Source organism: Embiotoca jacksoni, unplaced genomic scaffold (genome assembly GCF_022577435.1).
Source record: "Embiotoca jacksoni isolate LCO1_2020_lvr unplaced genomic scaffold, fEmbJac1.0.p SCAF_3, whole genome shotgun sequence".
Lineage (NCBI taxonomy): Eukaryota > Metazoa > Chordata > Actinopteri > Embiotocidae > Embiotoca > Embiotoca jacksoni.
The window spans coordinates 17,623,136-17,644,007 of NW_027185381.1; the positions used below are offsets into that span (position 1 = coordinate 17,623,136).

At 41.7% G+C, this 20,872-nt stretch overlaps 5 protein-coding genes across 8 annotated transcripts in view; 1 reads left to right on the plus strand and 4 right to left on the minus strand.

Moving 5' to 3' along the window:
* Positions 1-585: 585 nt before the first annotated feature.
* Positions 586-4,341, minus strand: nudt7 (nudix (nucleoside diphosphate linked moiety X)-type motif 7). The gene is made up of 4 exons (XM_069162114.1): positions 3,983-4,341; positions 3,748-3,906; positions 2,847-3,634; positions 586-1,854 (listed from the first exon to the last, which is right to left on the minus strand). Exons 1-3 carry the CDS (start codon positions 4,136-4,138, stop codon positions 3,281-3,283), a joined length of 669 nt encoding a protein of 222 aa, XP_069018215.1. The 5' UTR covers positions 4,139-4,341; the 3' UTR covers positions 586-1,854; positions 2,847-3,280.
* A 323-nt stretch (positions 4,342-4,664) lies between these two features.
* Positions 4,665-10,900, minus strand: hprt1l (hypoxanthine phosphoribosyltransferase 1, like). 2 transcript variants are annotated; one of them, XM_069162116.1, is made up of 9 exons: positions 10,491-10,900; positions 10,017-10,091; positions 9,331-9,514; positions 9,000-9,065; positions 8,869-8,886; positions 8,353-8,435; positions 7,329-7,375; positions 6,769-6,845; positions 4,665-5,283 (listed from the first exon to the last, which is right to left on the minus strand). In XM_069162116.1, exons 2-9 carry the CDS (start codon positions 10,082-10,084, stop codon positions 5,236-5,238), a joined length of 591 nt encoding a protein of 196 aa, XP_069018217.1. In that variant the 5' UTR covers positions 10,085-10,091; positions 10,491-10,900; the 3' UTR covers positions 4,665-5,235. The 2 variants fall into 2 exon arrangements, with proteins under 2 accessions (XP_069018217.1, XP_069018216.1); XM_069162115.1 differs by having other exon boundaries at positions 9,985-10,091; positions 10,491-10,899.
* An 813-nt stretch (positions 10,901-11,713) lies between these two features.
* On the minus strand, positions 11,714-15,605 carry psmd7 (proteasome 26S subunit, non-ATPase 7). Its single transcript, XM_069162113.1, has 8 exons — positions 15,467-15,605; positions 14,999-15,090; positions 14,044-14,136; positions 13,816-13,913; positions 13,607-13,687; positions 13,430-13,521; positions 12,983-13,181; positions 11,714-12,335 (listed from the first exon to the last, which is right to left on the minus strand). Exons 1-8 carry the CDS (start codon positions 15,538-15,540, stop codon positions 12,078-12,080), a joined length of 987 nt encoding a protein of 328 aa, XP_069018214.1. The 5' UTR covers positions 15,541-15,605; the 3' UTR covers positions 11,714-12,077.
* LOC138205826 (dynein light chain roadblock-type 2-like) lies at positions 15,557-16,705 on the plus strand. Its single transcript, XM_069162117.1, has 4 exons — positions 15,557-15,703; positions 15,978-16,053; positions 16,144-16,311; positions 16,428-16,705. The coding sequence occupies exons 1-4, from the start codon at positions 15,701-15,703 to the stop codon at positions 16,469-16,471; spliced, it is 291 nt and encodes a 96-aa protein (XP_069018218.1). The 5' UTR covers positions 15,557-15,700; the 3' UTR covers positions 16,472-16,705.
* A 1,266-nt stretch (positions 16,706-17,971) lies between these two features.
* LOC138205822 (genetic suppressor element 1-like) overlaps positions 17,972-20,872 on the minus strand; it is a 38,725-nt gene continuing 35,824 nt past the window's right edge. For all 3 annotated transcript variants that reach the window (XM_069162110.1, XM_069162112.1, XM_069162111.1), the window contains exons 15-16: positions 19,980-20,083; positions 17,972-19,814 (exon numbers count right to left, since the gene is read on the minus strand). In XM_069162110.1, the coding sequence (XP_069018211.1) occupies positions 19,680-19,814; positions 19,980-20,083 (239 nt within the window). In that variant the 3' untranslated portion in view covers positions 17,972-19,679. The remainder of the gene's footprint in view (positions 19,815-19,979; positions 20,084-20,872) is intronic.

Sequence of the window (20,872 nt, forward strand, 5' to 3'; positions counted from 1 at the left end):
TATTTTTGAGGTCTGGACAACTTTGTATAGAATGTCTGGCTCACTGTTGTCCTCTTTGTATTCAGTCTCCGTGGTCCGGTCAAGTCTGTCCAAAAACAGCCATTCCCACCAAGGCATTGTCGTGTTTCAGTGTTTGAGTGGTAAGTAGGCCTTCGTGTTTCACACACCGACAAAAACACCTAAAATGGATTCATCGAGTTTATATAGTGAAATGAAGGGTTTCAAATTTTGTTTTTTTTTGTTTTGCACCGATCCCTGTTCAGTCTGTCACTTGGGACTGTTTCACCTCGTCTCGTGTTAGATATCACTTTTTTTTGTTTTTTTTGTCTCGGTGTCGGTAGCGTGTGCAGGTTGGCGCCGCGTGAAGCTTGGCACCCAGCGCCCGTCCTTTGTGTCGTGAACGGGGAGAGGGGGGGGGCTGACCGGTAAATGAAATCTATTGCGTAGAGGCCGCCATTTTGATTCTACCTATGGTGCTTTGTACAGGAGTGACGGGCACTTCTGCTGTGATAGTATATTACAGTTTATAATATCAATAGCACTGGCATTAGTTGTGAGATTACAGAGCCGGCTGCTGTTGTGGGGGTCAGACTGGAGCGCACCCAGGCATACCAAAGCTCCTGTCGCGAATCGTCGCCGTTATGTCTTATACTTGTAAGTCCTTGCAAATGCCCTCATAATGTTTACTCATTTGTACTCATTTAAATTATGCAGCTCTCATGCATAGCAAAAGCAGAACGTCGTTTTACAAGATTTATAAAAAGATATGTAACGGTACTTTGTTTCATGGATCAGTTTATCTCTCATTGACATTTCCACTAATTTGATACTTTATATTTCTCATGACATTACTCTATTTTTTTTTTATTTTTTTTTTTTTTTGATGCAGAATGACACCACTGTACTTTCCATATCCAACAGTAGCCAATTTGGCATTATCAAAAAGCCAATATTTTGAGAATTCAAATTTTAGAATAGCATTGCTCACATCTGCATTTGTTTACATTTTCATAGTCATACTCTTTTTGTTTTTTTGCCCTGCAGCTGTTTAGCGATCCATTTTAAAGTAACTTATCTTTTTTAGAATTTTGTATCCATGTATCAAAATGTAGAGTATTTTTGTAAAACTAAACTTTTTGGTTTATGCTCATAGCACAGAATATCATTGCTGGTGTGTTTTTTCCTGAAATGAAGCGCAGGTTTATTGTGAAGTGTGTGACTGAACTTAGAAATGTAATTAAGTGGACATCAAGCAAATGTGTTAGAACTTAATTCTACTGTTATGACGTTGAATTTACCCAAACTTTAGAACATAATAAGTGGGCTAGGTTTCATGTGTGCGTGTGTTGTTGTTTTTTTTTTTGTTGTTTTTTTTTTTTACTTGTTTTGGGGGTTTTTTTTATGTCATGCATCTCAAATGGCACTTTTGACTCATCCATTAACTGTAGATCAGGTTAGAGTGCAGTAGTGACGTTTCCAAGCATTCCATTCCTCTCGGTTAGGGGAGTTAAAGAGCACATGATGTTTGTGGAAGAAGTGCGGAACAGTTTTGCCTCTTAAAGCCATACCAACACAGAAAGCCAACCTACGACTTCAGTTTCATGAATGTAAATTTTACCTCATGGTGTGGAACGGCGCTTGCTCTACATCTAACATCGGACCAATTACAGTTTTGGAGGTGGTATATTTTGAGGCGGAGAGAGGCGGGTGGGGGTGACACCAGCTGTCATTCGTGTCACTGTACATTTGTCAAACTGTTGGATTGCGGTGTAACGTCACGTTTTCACGTCCAGCCCTTTTATTTTTGAGCGATCCAGGATGCTCAGTGTGACTCTTCGAAATAGCCACTTCGACCTGACAGGAAAAAAAAAAACAACAACAACACGTTAAAACATCGATTTAAACTGTGGTGACGAGAGCACGCAGATCTTTGCATAATATAGGTTTGTTTTTTTTGTCCTTCGGTCATGTAAATGAATATCCGTGTATATTTAAATGTGAAATATACTGCAGGGGTATCTTGAATTTCAATGGTGATGCTTTCAACAGAACTTTGTGTGCCTTGATAACTTAACCGTTGCTCTGCTGTGTTTACTGGTGTCCCTTTTGTGTCATTGCTCCTTTTTAACTCTGTAAGACTGTTTAACATTTGTTACACTTTTCAGTGATTTTAGATTTCTCAACACAACCATAACCATAGCCCATATTAATATATTTTCGTAGTAACATTTTCTCTGTCCATTGCAAGATATCAAGAGTGATTACTCTCGACATAATATTGTGCAGCTTCACCAGTGAATTGTCACCTTGTTTGTTGTTTTCTATTGAAAATGTTTTTCATGCCTCATGAGATTTGTACACGTGAGGTCAAAGGGACGCGACAGTGGAGATTGTTTTATGGAGAACGTTCTTGTGTTGATGTGCTTGTCAACATTACTATTGTTGCTGTGAAATGCTTGATCAAAAGGGGCAACCATGATGAATTAACTGTTAATTGCCAATAGTGTGAGCTGTATCTTGTGTGTAATCAGTTTGCTCACTTTTCCTAGTTCGCTTTCTATTTCACATTCTCCAACAGTTCTGTTGTATCCGTTCTGTGTAGCTTGAGCTTTAGTATCTAGCCTTAAGACCCTGCAGTAGGGATAAAGGTCAACCCCAGCGTGTTATCATACATCTGAACTATTATTAACATGTACTTTGCCTTTGTCTGGACATTTGTATACTCTTCTGTTTATAACTGTAATCCTGCTGCTACATTAAATGAATTAATAAAAATGTAAACGTCCAGACGTGCTTCTTTTCTCCCTCCCTTCAGGTGTCGGATGCAAACGATAAATGGTCTGCACCTATACATTGCTTTGTCGCCTTAGTGGTCTCAAAGCACGTTGCAGTTTGCCTCCCATCCACGCATGCAAAGGCGATCAGCTGCCACTGGCGGCAACTCGGGTTTCGGTGTCTTGCCCAAGGACACTTCGGCATCTGGACAGGGGGACCCGGGGATCGAACCGCCACTCTTATGATTAGTGGGCAACACGCCCCGCTTATAAAAAAAAGATCTGAAAGGTTTAACGGTGAACAAAAAAAAAAACTCCGTTTTATATTAATCTTTTCAAACAAATATTGCACAAAGGTAAAGTTTCACACTGCACTGTTATCCGCACAAATATTACAGAAAATGAATACACATGTTCTATAACAAATCTGGCTGCAGCTATTTTGTATTGGCACAAATGCATTACATGGGGTGGGGGGGAACAAAACAAACAAAAAAAAAGGCTGGTCATAGTTTACTGATTCTTCTATGTAGACTCTGTTGGAAGAAGGAAAACGGATCCTCGGAGTCAAAACCAACATCAAACTCGGTTTTTTTCCTGAGAGCGAGGGCAGCGACCAGTATGGCGAACATGGCCGTCAGCCCCCATATTTGATACCGGCTTCCTGAATCGGGGTCCACAAAGTAAAACGAGTGCAACGGCCCCATCATCCCACCAGCACCGTGGGCAGCATAGTGGTCTTTCTCACTGGTGAAGAAGTCCAGCGGGACAGCGAACACGGCACTGACCTCAGCGGGGTTCGGACTGGGACAAAAGGACTCGTCGATGAAGCCAACGACCGGAGTCACCAACAGACCACTCTGTTGAAGAAGAGGTGGAGACGGGAGGCGTGACGGGAGAAAGAGATGGACCCAAAGCTGCTCTGAACAGAAATATTTATGTTTTTTTGTTTTTTTTTTTATTTGTTTTCTACCTTATTGATGATCGGGAATAGTGTGCAAACCACCTGCACCTCATCAGCTGGGAGACCTATCTCCTCCTCTGCCTCTCTCAGAGCCGTGTCCACATCGTCTCGGTCACCGGGGTCTCTCTTCCCACCCGGGAAACACACCTCACCAGGGCTGGTCTTCAGCTACAGAGAGACAAAAGGTAAGTCTAAACTAGAGATGAATGTTGAGACGGCATCCGTCCATCCATCCGAGATTTACCCGTGTTGAACGCAGGGTCATCAGGGTGTGCAGCTCCCCGCTCCTCACGAACAGCGGAATCAGCACCGAGGCTTTGGGCAGCACCGGTAGATACGAGAACTTTGTTCCTACGTCGTACTGCTTTAAAATGTCTGCCGTCTTCTTTTGTACATTCATGGTAGTTTGCGTAACAGCTGTGTCACCCCGCGCCGTTGCCGTCAAACTTACAACGCAGTCAAGGTGGCGCGTTGTCCAACCAGGAATTTAAAAAAAAAACAAAAAAAAAAACAAACCTCCTCGCTGCTAAATCGAGGATAACGTTATGTCCGACTCGCGGTCCGTACCGGAAACCCCAAATGGTTTAATCCGGAGCGGTGATTGGTTAAGACTTCGTAAACCAATCAGATGCGGAGTAGGGCGGGTCGTGATTGTGACGTTAAATTAAAGGTGAGAAGTGACGCGGGTACCGACTTTAACGATAATAAAAAAAATAATGTCATTTGCGTGGTCTGCAGAACGTATCGCACGAATGCACCGGAAGATGAAAAGGTATAAATAGCCCCGTCGGTGCCAAGTGAAGCGAAGTTATTTTTAAACACGGTTCGCAAAAAAAAAAAAATAATAAAAAAAAACGTGAATCCCTTTTTTTTTTTTCTGTGTGAACTGAAAACGTGCAACAGGAAGGAAAACAGGATTACTCGGAAAGTTTCAGCGGGATTTGTATTGCTGTAAACGGCCTCGATAAAAACATCGGGTGTTAAATGAAACATACAATGCATTACACGTCATTTCATGCCATAACGAAGGGATATATCGGCATTATAAACCGAAACGTGAACTAATGGAGAGGGGGGGGGGGGGGGCTACTCAAATCTGAGTGACAGCTAAAGTGAACATAAATCAGTAGCCTGAGAGCTGCAATTCAATGAGCAGGAGCAAATTAATGACATTATTTATCTCTATTTCCAACAGAAAAACTGTGATTATATATACATATATAAAGTTACAGCTTTACAGCACATAAATAAATGAAATAAATTAATCTTTAAAAAAAAACAAAATATTCATAATTTATATTATTAATCCCACTTATTCATAAGGGGGGTGGGAAGACATGTTCTTCTTGAAGTTTGTTTCAACCCACACATCACTTTTTGTGGATTCGTATGTAGAAAAATAAATAAGATTCAAAACACAGCAAAGCTAAGGAGGGTCTTCACAGTGGTCCTAGTCTTCATCGATTCAGATCTCGCCTCTGCAGCACTTTTATCTGCTCACACTTTATACTTCTCCTTGGCTTGATCATTTAGTATGCAGATGTGCTGTAAAAAAAAAAAAAAAAAAAAAATGCAGAGTTAGTACATGTTCTTAGGAGGGCTGTGGCTATGATTGAGGACACTGACCTCATTTCTAAAGTTTGGTTTAATGACCTCGCCGAGTCTTTACGTTCTCACAATTGCACGAGACGGATTTAGAGCCACTGATTTTTTTTTTTTTTACTCTGTGCCTACAGAATCGCTCTACTTGCAATTAATGCCGCTATCTCGAGATCAGGAGTTGATTATTTAGTTATCTTGAGAAAACAAACCTCATTTTCTCAAGATAATTTGTCTTTGCGTGTCAGCAGTAGTGGGGGAAGTATTGAGGTCCTCTCCTTGAGTTAAAGTAAAGATACCACACTGTAAAAGTACTCCACTACAAGTTGGTAGTCCTGCATTGAAAATAGTATTTATTATCAGAAAGATGTACTTTAAATTTCAAAAGTTAAAGCACTCAATGCAGAAGAAGACCCCTATTAGTGATATACTAATATATGATATTTATACATTTATGAGATAATTAGTTCTGATGCACAGGTAAATAGCACTTTGTCGTCGTTGGTAAAAAGGTGGAGCTATACACTGTGCACCACATTCGATCGCAAAAGTTTTTTCAATGTCAATTTTGAATTGGTAAAGTAACCAAGTACAACATTTCGCTTCATATTAAATCGAGTAGACATGAGTGGCATAAATTGAATATAAAAAAGCAAATTAATTCTCGTGAAAATTGTAGTTAATTCTAGAACAGGAGATGTCCCTTGTTACATTCCATCACTAGAAATCAATCAGAAATCTGCCTTTTGTTTTTCCTTGAGAACACCATAAATTACCTTGTTATCACATAAAACTTTCTTTTTCCCCAAGAAAGCAAAATAATGGACCCCTGATCTCGAGATAATGGAATTTAAAAAATAATTAGTAACCCGGCCTTTCTGTGTTTTCATAATAACAAGCCATTGTTTAAGATTAAATTGAATACAATTTTTATGAATTAAAAAGAATTAAAAAGACCCACATTTCTCAACCAGATTTTTAGTAAAAAAAAAAAAAAAACAAGTGTCTTTGTAAACCATAGCAGCGTGACATTCATTTTGATTTAAATCTCTGCTATTGCTACTGTGACAAGTATATGATGTCTTCTGTGAAGGAAATCCACTTATATTCTTTTAGATGAACGTAAGAGAAAACTATTTATTATAAATACGTTAAATAAATAAGGCTTTTCAAAAAAAATAGCAAGCAAACATTTCCCTACAAATTCATTTGGCACTTATTTATGAAATCCACTTAACAGCCGTCCCAGAATAAAGTCCTGTCTAATGCTAATGAACATGAGCGATTCTGTACTTTGCACGTATTTCCGAGCAGGTTTTTGAGTACCATAACTATCCATTTTCTGTATTAAAATATAGTATGAAATAGAAACACGAAGGAGGCCCATCCTCATACATTCCATCTGAAGTTATCTACTGCAAAAACACTCACACTGAGATCTCTGAAGTATTCATTGTAGTCCAAAGCGTAGCCCACCAGAAAGGCATCCGGCACCTCAAAACCAATGTCTGAAATAAGTGCAGAAACATCATCAGTGCAAGTCATATAAAGAAAGCACAAGCTACTTTTGGGAGCAGTGGAAGTCCTCCCGCAAGAGGCTCTTGCATGAACGAATAAACACGAGTTTGTACTCGAGTCGCAAGCGCTGTGCAGTGGGAAGTCAAAACGCTTACAGTAACAGCTGTCCTTGGGGGGGGGGGGGGGGGGGGGAGACAATCTTAAACAGATAATCCAACTCAAACCTAAAAGCATTACATAATCAGAGACGGTGTGAGCGGGGAGTTATCAGGGGTGCATTAGTACATAAAAGCCTGTCTCGAACTACATTTTGGAACACGTTTCTCTGAAACGAATGTTAATCCTGCTTCATTAAAAACACCGGGCCTTCAAAGAAGCCGACGCACATCTAAGCGAAAGGCGCGGAGTGAGCAATCCATTCACCGCCACGCAAATAACACGCGTCTGCGCGAAGTGAGTAAAGAGGTGCTCACAGTCTGGTCTGTACCCTGAACTCCGAGGGGTCCTCTTCACCAGGAGGCTGGAAAGAAAAGGGAGGAAATACAGGACGTGAGAAACCAAGGCCTCCAAAAAAAAAAAGAGAAACGAACGCGTCAAAGACACAGAGCTGCTGTTAAAACAACCTCGTCAGCGCAGGTTTTAATCCTGACAGGACGGGCGCCGGTTGTCTAGGGAGACCTGCACGAACACCTCGCCCAAACAGACGTCTACTCGCAGTTCGAGATCAACATCTTTGCGTGGGGCTTCGTTTACACGCTTTGTGCCGGAGTACAGGCCGAGTGGTGACGCGTAAACAGAGCTCGCGTGTCGTAAAGCTCAATTCACCAAGAACAAACAAAAAAAAACAAAAACAATAGTTTAGGATGGTATGGTTTCCGGAAGGGAAAAAAAAAACCTCAATGAAAACGGAGACGTGCGTGAATTATAGAAAATGCAATTCAAGGCTGTATAGTATTTTAAAGCGGAAAACATTTCAGAGATGGATGTCACAAAACCTCAGCGGGAGCAGGAACTTCATACCACGGTAGCACAAAGGGAAAATGATTTTTTCTGTGATAGAATTGGGGGCGGCGGGGGGGAGAGAGAGACAAACTAGCCCTTCAAATCCATCTATTTGATTTAAGAACGTGCCAAAATAACCCTACCTTTACAGTACGACGCATATCGAACCAAACCGCTATTTTTGGTGCAAGCATCAGAGAGCACCGGACTAAATTCAGCACACGTCTGGTTTTAACCAGCGATCAGGAGTGCATCAGAGAAACGGCCTCTACCTCCGCAGCGCAGTTAATAGTGCTGCAGATTAACTCTTTAAGCTGCTCCGTCACATTACATCTCTCAATACAGTCCCAAAGGAGAGCGTCCATTAGCTAAGAGCGCTGTTAGACACACGATCTCCCTCCCCGCCTCCCTCCCTCCCTCCCTCCCTCCCTCCACAGACATACCGGCACGTTAGAGCGGCGGTCTATAATTCAGCTTCCACGTGACGGCGCCTACCTTACTACTTTAACCATTTTGGGATTACTTTCGCTCAGCAGGGACAGCAGCGTCTGCATCGTCCTTCCGGTCTCCACAATATCCTTCAATCAAGACAGGAAGTGGTCGGGGCGGGGGGGGGGGGGCACAGACAAGACAGAGACGTTTACGCAACTCATGAACAACAGACTCCGGCGTTATGTAACTGACTTTACAATAACAACTACGACTGATGATATTTCAATTTCAAAATTTGTTTAAAAAAAATAAATAAAATAAGACCAAACTGAGTGAACACTGACGCAGGACTGTTTGAATTTGTCAACCCTCGGATTTGTTTTTTCAAATCAAATGCAAATCAGTGAGCAGGACTCTTTAGCAGCGACGGAACTACACGCTGGTTGTTTATCAATGCTGAGATTTGTTAGGTATTCAAGTTTCTGATTAGGGCCCAAAACACACAATATACTATACATACAGGGTTATGTACTGTTTTAGATACCACAGTATAAAATTAGAGTCAAATCATGGTCTTACCTCAACAATCAAAACATTCTGCAGGGGGAAAAAAAAAAAAACATCAAATGAAAGAAGAGTTAAATGAAACAAGACTCCGTAAAAGACACGTAACTGATGTATTTCAGCCCGACAGACGTCATGAGACCGACCTTGCCTGAGAGACTGGACAGCTCATCCCCTCCTATGACTTGGACGTTGTTTGTGGACTTATCATTCTGGCGGACACAAAGCAGAGACATTACACGTCACCTTTTGGTCTGGATAGACCCCGTCCCTCTCCGTTCTCCTCAAAATACCTGGAAATGTTCACCACAAACCTACGTTGCACTTCCAAAATGGCTGTGCGCCGCACCCTGAATCTCCACACGGCAGTGGCCCATTTCTCATTTGACAAGACCGTTCTAATTTGCCAACTCTGTATCGCCCACCTCACGTCAGCACAAGTGGTTCCCTGAAACTGAAAGGAGAAAGGACGCTTACGCAGTAGCTCTTCACCCTGATGAAATCCACCGTCAGCGGGACTGATTTATCGCTGTTCTGGTTCAGCGCCTTGATGTAGTCCATGAGGTCTGCGAAGAACTTGTAGCCCCCTTTTAGCACGCACAGCGCTACGATGTGGTGTCCCCCCATGTCACGGATTATGTCCCGGGCCAGGCGCTCTGTCCTGCATCGGAGAGAGGGGGACACAAAGGGGACAGGGTCAATTACGGCGCAGTTGGGAATGCAGTGTGGACGGGGAGGAGATCCCTGGGCGTTGGTGTTGCACTTGAACATATTTGCTGACCACGCATTTCACGGCACTGCACCCTCTCCTCCACCCAAATCCACATTCAAACGGATGTGGGCGACGGTGGTTTGAATAGTGCACTACTGTACTCGACTTGTCACGGCAGGGAAAAAGCACGACCCGGGTCCCCCCCCCCCCCTCCTCTCAATCCATCACAGTGATCAGCTGCCAGGCAGGACCTCCCTTAAGTGGAGGCAGCCATCATTAATACACCTGTGCTTTTTCCTGCCAGGACAGGTGAAGATGTCTCCCGGGAAAAGCCCCCAACCCAGAGCGCTGTGGGGTTGACCCGACTGATAATGAGAGTTCATTTCCAGCGTGGGTGGTGCTGCTGCTGCTGCCGCTACCTGTCCATGATGAGTCCGTGGGGGATGATCACCTTGTCCAAATCGTTCTCGTAATGCCTGGGAACACAGAAGAGGTCCAGCTCGTGGCCCTTCTCGTCATCAGCGATCTGAAACCAAGGGAGAAGCAATTCCTTCAGCTCTGCGCAAAACGTTTGGCACTGACCGATAAAAAAAAAAAAAAAAGGTGCGCGCTGAAGACGTGTTTAATCAAAGCGAAGCCCCTGGAAACACGGAGCCTCTCAACCACCTGTTTAACCCCCTCTTCCTCCCTCCTCCTCCCTCCTCCTCCCCAGAGAACACGGACCTGACGACGCTCGAGGGGGGTTTACGGGCACCACTGCTAAAACATTTGTTATCGGGAAGCTCGTGCCACCTGCGGTCTGTAAACACGGGCCTCCCTCGGTCGCGCGGCGCTCAAACCACACCCCTGACAAGTGAACAAGTTATCGGGAGCGGCGGACGAAGCTCCTGTCCGGAGCGAGGGAGGCGGCGGCGGACAACCTCACCTGCAGATACGAAGCCATGTTCCGCGTCCGGTCCTTTCAGTCGCACAGAAACATCCGAGGAGTCATGCTCAGTTTCCTGAGAGGAAAAAAAAAAAAAAAGAGAGCGAGAGAGAGAGAGGGGGGGGGGGGGGGGGCGCTAGAGGGGGTAGTAGTGGTGGTCGGGTAAGGCTTGTTAACCGGAGGCTGCACGAGCCGCTCTCCTCTTCCTCACCCGCGAGCAGGCAGCACACGCGACGTTCCTCTGCCGGGGTTTAAAAGCCCTCTACGTCAGAATCCGGTTTACCTTCCCAATAATCTGATTTGTCTGACACAACCTGGGTTTAAATGCGCCGGACCGGGTACTAGTGCTGCATGTTGCGGTGGCCGCGGCAGCGGTGGACCGCGCGCGCCTCGAGGGGAAGCAGCCGATGACGCAGTTTTAAAAATATAATGCGTGACAGCTCCTCCTCACAGAAAGCACCGCGCGAGTACGTTCATCCCTCGTTCGGTGCGTTTGAGGGTTTTACAGACCTATACGGTGTCACCCAAATGACAATTAGTAGCTATATTTTCATTAAATTATTATATTATAGTGTTATATAAGATAGAAGTAGGCTAAATTCATCTTAGAAGAAATTATTGTCAGAAATTGCTAAAAAGTTACAACACCAGAAAAACAAGAGTAACCGCTGTAAAGCATGAGAAATAAATGCCAACACCAGTGCCTATTAGAATATCTGTAAAAAGACAAATATAGAAAAAAAAAAAGGTAATATTGTGATGTGCAAACAATTTGTGCTTCTTTTCTAATATTCCTAATACTATTAAATGACAGAACAATCTCACCTTGCATATTTGTGTTTTAAGGATTCTGATTTCTATCATATGAATTGACCTTCACCAGCAGATAGTCCTACCACATGCCTTGAAAGTGTAGATTTGTTTAAAAAAAAATTGTTTTACACATATCCAAATGTTTAGAAAGGCAAAAGAAAGACCATAACTGGTTCATACTATTCTTATTGCCATATTACTATCGTTGAGCATAGCTGAGTTTAATCGTTTTTTGGAATATTTATCCACACAATAGTCACGTGTCTGTCTCCTCTCTATACCTGCAAAGATGACACCAAGAATTATAACACGATAAAGGCGACCTCAAGCATTTTGAATAGATCTGTCCTGTTATACAAAACAAAAGCCATAATTTTTTTCATTTGTAAAGATAAAATAGAAACGGTGAAAACTGCTAAAACAACCCACTTTTAATATGATCCCAATTTAATCAGTTATACAGAAACAAAACAGTTTTCCTCCATCTTACAAAAAAAGCAATACCAGGTGTTGAACAACACCAGGAGTATGGCAACTATGAGAGCAGCATAAACATGTTCTCACAGTTCAGACCACCAAAGAGCAAACATCATCATCTCTGTACGATAATAACAGTCTTTATGAATGACCATGTGGCCAAATCTCAAATGACACCAATCCTCATATAGAGTCCTACTTTTAGCCGGAGACCCACATACAGCGCTGTGACTGAAAGTAGGACGCCATCCAGATGAAGACGGTGTGATCTGAGAGCAGACCGCAGAGGAAGAACGCTCATTTCTTCTTCTTCTCGTCTTTCTTGGTGCCGTCTGCTTTCTCCTTCTCCTTGTCTTTCTCATCCTTTTTCTCTTTGTCGTCTTTCTTCTCTTTCTTGCCCTCCTCCTTCTCCTGTCCCTCCTTCTTCTCTGCATCCCGGTTGGAAATCTTGTTGTTGATCAGGTTGTGCAGAGCCACCACGGAGCGTATGAGTGAGGCCAAGTACACCACCAACATCTGGTCGTTGGTCTTTAGGTAGAAGGCTTTTGTGAACTCCTGCAACAAAACCCACGATATTTAGTGACACTGGAAGTCATGATACAATGTACATCGTGTTCAAAAAAAAAAATAGTCCAACCATGATCATATTTATGTCCCCGGTTTGGTTTATGCCATCATGACGTTGGTTTATCACAGGATTACGACCGCAAATTAGTTTGGTGGCAGAGTTTTTTTGTTTTTTTTTGTTTTAAATCGTGCAATTAAACATTTTAAAATTCATCACAAAGCTTCAACTGGACTAAACGATCACAGCTTCATGTGTCCCACTGAGCTTCAGTTCGGATTCAGTTTGCCCTCCGGTGGGTAAAAGGAGAAGCCGCTGCTCAGTTAAGAGATGAATGCTCTTTCTCTCTGAATCTCTTTGACTCACTGCATCAAATCCAAATTTAAAGTCGTAATTGTGCTGTATTTCTATCATTCTAACAAAATGACATAAAAATGAGTAATTGCTAGAGATGTAATTTATTGTAAAAATCAAGTTCGAAAAGTTACAATCAACAAGCGTCCAACCAGAAAGAAATGTCAGGAGGTATCACTTTGAGGTGAGTGAAGTTAGCTCCAGCACAATTAAAGCCAATTTCCCGAGAATGATTACTGTAAATAAGCATGAAGTAAATGCAGCTCAAACATAAACTGCTCACCAGTAGATTAACGTCTGGCAGCAGGTTGAAGACATCCTGCAGCTGGTAGATGATCTGGTGGTTGATGGGAAGTTTGCCTGCCACCACCCTCTCAAGGTAAGCGCGGATGTCCAACAGCTTCGAGTTGAGTCCCTTTAGGCCATGAACCTGGTTTGTGATGCGTTGCGACAGCGTGCCCACGGTGGTGTCCTTGATGTCTCTGTGGTCAGGAGAAGTCGGTGAGCACCAGCATGTGTACATTTCTAGCTCAATCAAGTAAACGTAGATTTTTTTTTTTTCTTTCTGCTTGTTGATGTTCACACTTTGGTGGTTACAGTTAAACAGTAAATAGTTTAGGCTCTTTACTATGATCATCATTATATATTGCGGTGACTAAAACCTTTATACGTGATTAACAGTGTGGCTACTATGTGCTTGAATGGACGTTTTTTTTTTGTTTTTTAGTACCTCAGCAGGTGCTCCACTCCCACTTCTTCAGCTTCTTCTGCTCCAATCTCACTGGTGACGTGTTCAAAAGTCTTTGACGTTGGAGTGCCATCCTAGGAAAAGTGAATTGCCCATATTAACCAAAATTCCAACTGTGAACTTTCATCCCAAAACATATAATTCTTCTTTTGGACTCACGTCATGTATTTCCTCCACAGAGATGTATGCTTCTGTGGGCAGACCAAGATCTTTGGGTTTCACATCTATAATGACTAACACCTGGTGGGATAAAAAAAAAAAAAGAGAAGTATGTGTACAAGTTACTCATTACAGAGTGACCATGAGTAAAGAATGGTTGCCCAGAAACATGCACATTAAGAAAAGGAAACTACCAAGCAGTTACATACCGAATTGGTACAGTACTGCTTGATGAGCTCATTGATGGCAATGTCATTCTTATGTAACTTGGGTCCTGTGTGGTACCATCCAACTATTCTTTCTCTGGCTGAAAACCAAGAAAGAAGTATGAAATGAGGGTAATTCAGTAACATAAAACATGATTGAATTAGATTAGACTTTGTTAATCCCGCAGCGGGGGAAATTTAGTAATCATGTCGATGCAGGCACTGCCTTACCATTAACTTTCTTGAACATGCCATACATGTTCTCCAAGTAGTCATGATCCAGGAACCACACTGAGTCATCCCTGTCATCCTCGTCAAATGGCACTATAACATTGACAATGGGTTTTAGAATCGACTTCCAACATTTATTAATTCTTAGAATATTTCAGCTCCGTGTTGAGCTCCATCATGAGTCCGTAGTAAAAGGCTATCTAATGTACGTTTGATATCTAAAATGGGAACGCCAGTGATTTTAACCGACCCGTTTACTAGTCATAAGGACTGGGCTCCCCTAGATCGGCTATGTAGTGAATTCTGTGGCTCTCGGGGAGCTTTCTACAGTCCAAAAATGATCCTTGATAACGAGAGGCCAAAGATTTCTAAGACTGCTCCTTGTTGCGCACAAACGGGACTGAAACACTGAAAGTATCCCAATTTACTTCGGTTAATCGACACCAGCACCCGAGTCACGCACGTTTTTGTGAGCACCGGTCCGTGCGCATTTCACCGTGGTCTTGAACAGAGAGTCTCATCAGATTCTGAGTCAAACTTGGGAAATTGGCAACAGGGATCCTTGAAGTGCCTCAGCAATGAGCCAGCTGAGGTGTTCAGGTCAGGAGGGCAATAAACATTTAACCCTCCTGTTGTCCTCGGGTCAAAATGACCCGCAGCTGTGGTCAACCAAGTTCTATTTTATTTATATATTTGTATGTTTTTTTGGGGGGGATCATTGGTCATCATTCTTTAAAGAAACCCTCACAGCCTCCTTGTCACCAATGATCAACAAAAAAAAATATGAACAGGAGTGATTGAGGGGTGATTGCTTATTTTTTACACTGGCAAAAGGAAAATAAAAGGAGTTCAGGGAAGTTAGTTTCGCACTTGGGACTAATACTCTCAACCAACTGTGTTTTTTTTGTTTTTTTAACTTAATCTTTCGAGTCCCCGAGATGACGATGACACTTACCTGCAAAACTATTTGAGACATCGAGAACTTTTTTGTGCCACGATCCTAGTAGGACACCGACCACCCGTTTCTGATTTCCAACTTTTCCTATCCTGTCGATTTAAACCGTAAAATGAACAGAACAAATTCAGTCATCAGATCATCACACTTTGGTGAGAATTGAACGCCATGCTTCGTAAACAAGCTAAGCTAGCGTCACCATGTTTCCATCGCAAATTAAATTAAAACATCATGTCACTAAGACTTTGGTACTAATGACTACTACTACCACCACTTATACCCTGTAATGTTATCTAGATCGATTTTATAGTTTACAGATATCGTTTTTCTCACACTTTCACTCAGCTAACTAGCTAATGGGGCTCTGACTCAGCAGGGCTAACGTTAGCTTAGCCTCGCAGCAGCGTTACGCTTTTCACATTAACTTCCAATATTTCGGACTAAACGCTAAATATTGAGCTCACTGACCTGTTAAAATGATCGACCACACTGAGCAACACAAGTGGATGTACGACCACATTTTCCACTGCTAGTTCCGGCATTTTTGCAGCAAAGAATAACAGCGCACAACCCTGCTCTACACAATGACGACTAACGCTTGCGCTTCCGCCTACGTCCGACGTCACTTCCGTTTCTCATGGCAACAGTGAAACGCACCAGAAGACAACTGAAAAGTTGAACCGACAGCTCCCCTCGGACAAAATGGTAGGAGCGAAGTACGTTAGTTGACTGTGTTTTGTTATTATCTCATTTTGTAACTTAATTATAATCTTAACGATGTTGATATTTTCGTTAGAAGGTGGAAATTACGCGATGACGTAGTTTATCTAACTCGGTGGACCCGCTCGTTCATTTGACCCAATGCAAACCAACCACTCCTCGGTGCTGTTGATTTTAATCAGGCTCTGTTAATCCTGTTTTCATTTGTTGATGTGTGATTTAATATTTTTAATTTTTTGTTTTTTGTTGGGCCCTGCAGGCAGAAGTTGAGGACTTCCTGAAGAGGATTGAAACCCACAAAGGGGTGATTGGAACAATAATTGTCAATGCAGATGGTAAGTTATCCAAGAAAACGTTTTTGTTTTTTTTCTGATGTAACATGTTTACAACACAGTCTGTAATGGTTCCTTGTTTTATCTTGTAAGGCATCCCCATCAGAACAACTTTAGATAACTCCACAACCGTCCAGTATGCAGGACTTCTTCGCAACCTCTCCATGATGGCCAGGAGCGCCGTGAGAGATATCGACCCGCAGAATGACCTCACCTTCATTCGCATCCGCTCCAAGAAACACGAGATTTTGGTTACACCAGGTGAGGGTGGCGTAGTTACATTACTGTCAAGTTATCCCTGACACAAACATGTAATATATTAACTAACGAGTGAACACTTACGGCTCTTCTTTTCTTTTCTTTTACGTCTCCTGCAGAGAACAACTTTCTGCTGATCGTCATCCAGAACCCATGTGAATAGCTTCCAGACATTTCCATGAGCGTCAGCTTTTGTCACATGATAAAGCACCACGCTTTATCAGGGGAAAATATATTTTCCACTGTGTTATGTTGCTGCATTCACTGCGTAATCCCTCTTTTTCTATTTCCATTAAGTATGTTGCCTTAATCTGCACGACACGTTGTTTGTTTTACCTTGTGTATTTCTTCTTTAATATCTCTGTGTTGACACTAAAGTCATTGGTCGTTGATTATACTTCGTACACCATCCCTGTGTATTTTCTTAATGTACGCATGGGTGAAAAATTCAATTAAAGACCCGAATAAATGAGCGGAGAAACATAACAAATACAGATGCTTCCAGACATGTTTGAGGCATCAACCTGTTGAGCAATTAAGTGATATGTAAAAAAAAAAAATATATATATATATATATATAAAAAGGCTGAAAATGCCTTGAATAGGATTTTATTTTATGTCAAAAGTAAAAGTTCTGCGACTGAAAAGTGGATCATTATTGGGCTGCAGATGGCAGGAACTGTATCGACAAAGATTGCCCAACTGACTAAAGTTGAGCAATCTTTGTGATGAGAACAGTTTAATATAGTAACTTAAATGGGTTCAGCTCAACCCTGGAGGTTTTACCCAGTGAGAGGGTGTGATGGATCTGTATTATGGGCTTTAAAGAGATGGGCCCCTTGAAATCATTGCAAAGTTATTGTAAAAGATCACTTTTATCCAGAGGCTGAAGAAGTATCTAGATGTTTTACTGGAGTAAGAGTTGTACTATCACAGTGTTAAAATACTCTGGGATAAGTGAAAGCCCTGCATTCAAAGAGATAGAGACAGTGCCAACTACTAATAGTTTTTGTAGTTTAATTAAGAGTAATGCATCATCGACCATAAAGGTTTCGTATAATTTAGACGTAACATCTAAAAAGCCCCTGCATATCAATTATCCAGCCACACTGTTACCTAATCAGGGCTTGAGTGACATCTCCCTCGCCCTTCTGTGGATTTTGTGCAACTTCCTACCAATCAAATTGAAATCAACGTAATCCATTATTAACACAAATATATTTCAGTACACTCCCAAAAGCTGGATAAACGAATGTCCTGCCTTCAAATGTCAGGTGAGGAAATGACTACAGGGGATGGGAAGCTGACAGCGGCACATTGATATGGGCTATTTTTAAACACAGCAATCTCAGTGACAAAGACTTTGTCTTCTCAAGTGCGTGCTGAAATCTGATATTAAAACCTTGTAATTCCGTCCTTTTAAATCATATTTATTATGAATGGCACAATTTGTAATCAAACTTTAAAGAGCTGTTTCACTAAATGACAGCAGCTTGCAATGTTTTTTGGAGTGTTGAACACAATGAAGTTTTATGAATTTCCATCTGCTGCCGTGTGTATTCAAAACCTAAAAGACCCCAACCTGAGTAAGTGCAACGCAGACTGTTGTGAAATATCTATCAGAAGCGAAAACTCTCCCAGATACACGACAATAACATTTAAAGGCATTTTACAAATATTTTAATGTAAATTTCCATCCGAATGTACAGCAATATATGTTAATAAATAATTCATCGCAATTATACAGCCCAAATAATACATTACATAACAACTGATTGAAGCAAATATGCAAGATTTCACAGCAAGTTTGTAGAGGAGACTGAGCAGGTGACGGCCAGGTGGACTGGGGGAGACTGCTACCGTAGCTTGTGCTTGTAGAAAGAGATCTTATTGTTCAGGCGGAGAGAAAGTATGAATTTCTGACAGTAATTTATCAGGCTTGAACAAAAATAAATCTCATCAAAAGACCACAGAGGGTGTAGTTTATAGTCATCCACAGAGGGATAGTGTCATTTTGATGTTTGTCACCCATAAACAAGCAGAGGAATATTTCAAATCTCGAGAAAAGATACAGTTTATTAGTTTTGACACGGTCCTAAAAATGGAACTGAATAATAATTTGGCTTTTTTGTTTCCTTTACAAAAGAGGTTGAACTTAAGTTTATCAAAATAATCAAATTCAGGATGGTGAAAACATTTTAAAGGTTAGACAAAATGTCTGAAAGTATTGTAGTCTCACTCAAGTGATGCCAATTTATCTCAGAACACGTGTAGAATCTGTAAAAGGCCGTTCAAAAAAATTACTTTTATTCATCCGTCTCCAACATTTATAGGCATGTGAGGGAATGAGGACTCTTGAATAAACCATCTGAACAATGGTAATGACTGACATCTGTCCTGCCTTCCATCTCCAGTGCATCTTGGCCAGCTCCCAAACATTTTGACATCACATGACGTTTTTAGAAATACAACTGTCCTAATGTCCTTTATTTTCTAAACATTTTCATTCTGACCAGCAGCATATTTCAACAAAACATATGGCTTTCCACAAGAAATGGTTAAAGCAATAAAACATACAAAAGTCTTCATCTATCACAAGTAACATAATCAATGGAAAATTTCACTGAAAAAAACCAAACTTCATTGATACCGTTTGCCATTATATAGATACTTTAGATGTTTTCTATGCTCTGTAGAACCTTTACCAGCACACACTGCTTCATCTGTCAGACACAGTACTCAGTAGACACAACAACATTAAACCACACAGAGGCCGGTCAAATATTTCTTCCGATTCCATTTCAAGTGCATCCTGTCAAGTTTAAGGCCTGAGGTGTGCTTTGATTCCTTGACTCAACTTTCATTCTCTGAGGACTAACCAAGTGACCACTGCACGCCTGGACTCTTCTCATCGCTCTCCAGCGAGGCTACAGATTTTGTGCCACATTTCACTAGTGCGGACTTACACAGTTTACACAGAATCTGATATGATAAGGGCTAAATGGCGGACAGGCCTTAAAGCCAACTTGGGTAATAGTAGAGGTTAGGGTTACTGTAAAAAAAAAAAAAAAAAAAGATGCTGTTTTTCCCCACACAGTGTTGTTACAATCCATGGGCAGAATCAAACAGTCGAATGCCCTGACTACACGGACACCATGGATCATGTTTGCTGTGACAAACATGGCAGGCAATAACGTTGTACCTGGGACCAATCAGGTAAAATAACTGACTGGCCAGAAAGGTAACAAGACAACGGCTGGCTCCTTCAAGTGCTTCGAGTGCAGAGGGTGGTCTGGCTCCAGTCCGACTTGTTCTTGTTACTGTTCCGTCGCTGTTAAGGGGCGTAACCTTCAGAGAACCGATGTCAGAGGTCATCTTGTGTGCCCGTTGACCTGCCCCCTGCCCCAGTGAATGCTAGGTAGTGTCAAACACCTCCTGAAGTGCTCGAGCTGGGCCTGCAGCCTCTCCCTCTCCTCTCTCACTTTCTGCCTCTGACTCACCAGCTCCTGATGAACGAAAGACAAGACACAACACTCATTTACAGAACTGGGACTTTCTGCATGGAGCTACGTCACTTATGAACAGAAAAAAACTTGCAGCTAAAAGATGAAAGTGCACAAATTTGCAGGAAACAAAGAGGCAGGCATGCAGCATCAGTCTGAGACTCTTACCCCCATCGTGAGAGAGAGCTGCTCTGCAGTTCTGGTCAGATTGTAGTTTTGTCCTTCAAGTCTTTTACACTGACTGTGAAGAACCTGCCTCTCTATACTCCATTCTGCAAAGGGAGGAATACACAGACAAAATTCGATGTATCTTTTACACAAACCTGACAGTATAATCCAGGTATAGTCCCGCTACGTAAAACAGACTTAATGCAACTCTTTAATTTAAAGGTCCTATTTTGCATGAATTCAGATTTGCATTTCTTCTGTGATCATATAGCAGATGAAGGTACTGCATAAATACTGTGAAAGTGTCATAACACTTAGTCCACATAGAAAATGTACACAGCCTATAGTCAGCACAATGTGCCATTTGGACGAGCCGTTTGAACTTCCATAAGTTTATGACATCACAAACTAATGCTAATGTCATGTGTTTGCCCTCAGCACGGCCCACTGGCCAACTTTTTATGTAGAACAAAACACCAAGCAGACCAAATAAACCCTGTGGTTGGCTTAGGCATGCGTCACTCAGAAAATAATCAGATCAGAAGAGAGTGTCACTGATATTAATATGACACAAACACAAGTTTTTATGGATATCAAAATGCAAATAAAACACAGGAAAAGTGTAAAACATGGACCCTAACGCTGATGCTGTTAACTCATTACTCTTTGAGAGTGCAGTTACAAATTTATTTTTTAACTAAATTATTCTGTATATTATCATCAAAATTCTTCCAGAACCAAATAACAGGGATCCTTACAAGAAAGGTTTATGTTATGCCTTTCACAACTGGATGATATATCGTTATCTGGATATTTAACTGTCAAATATATTGATAGCCACTTCAAAAATACACTTTTAGTCAGGCTTGTTTTTCTGTTTTTATATATATATA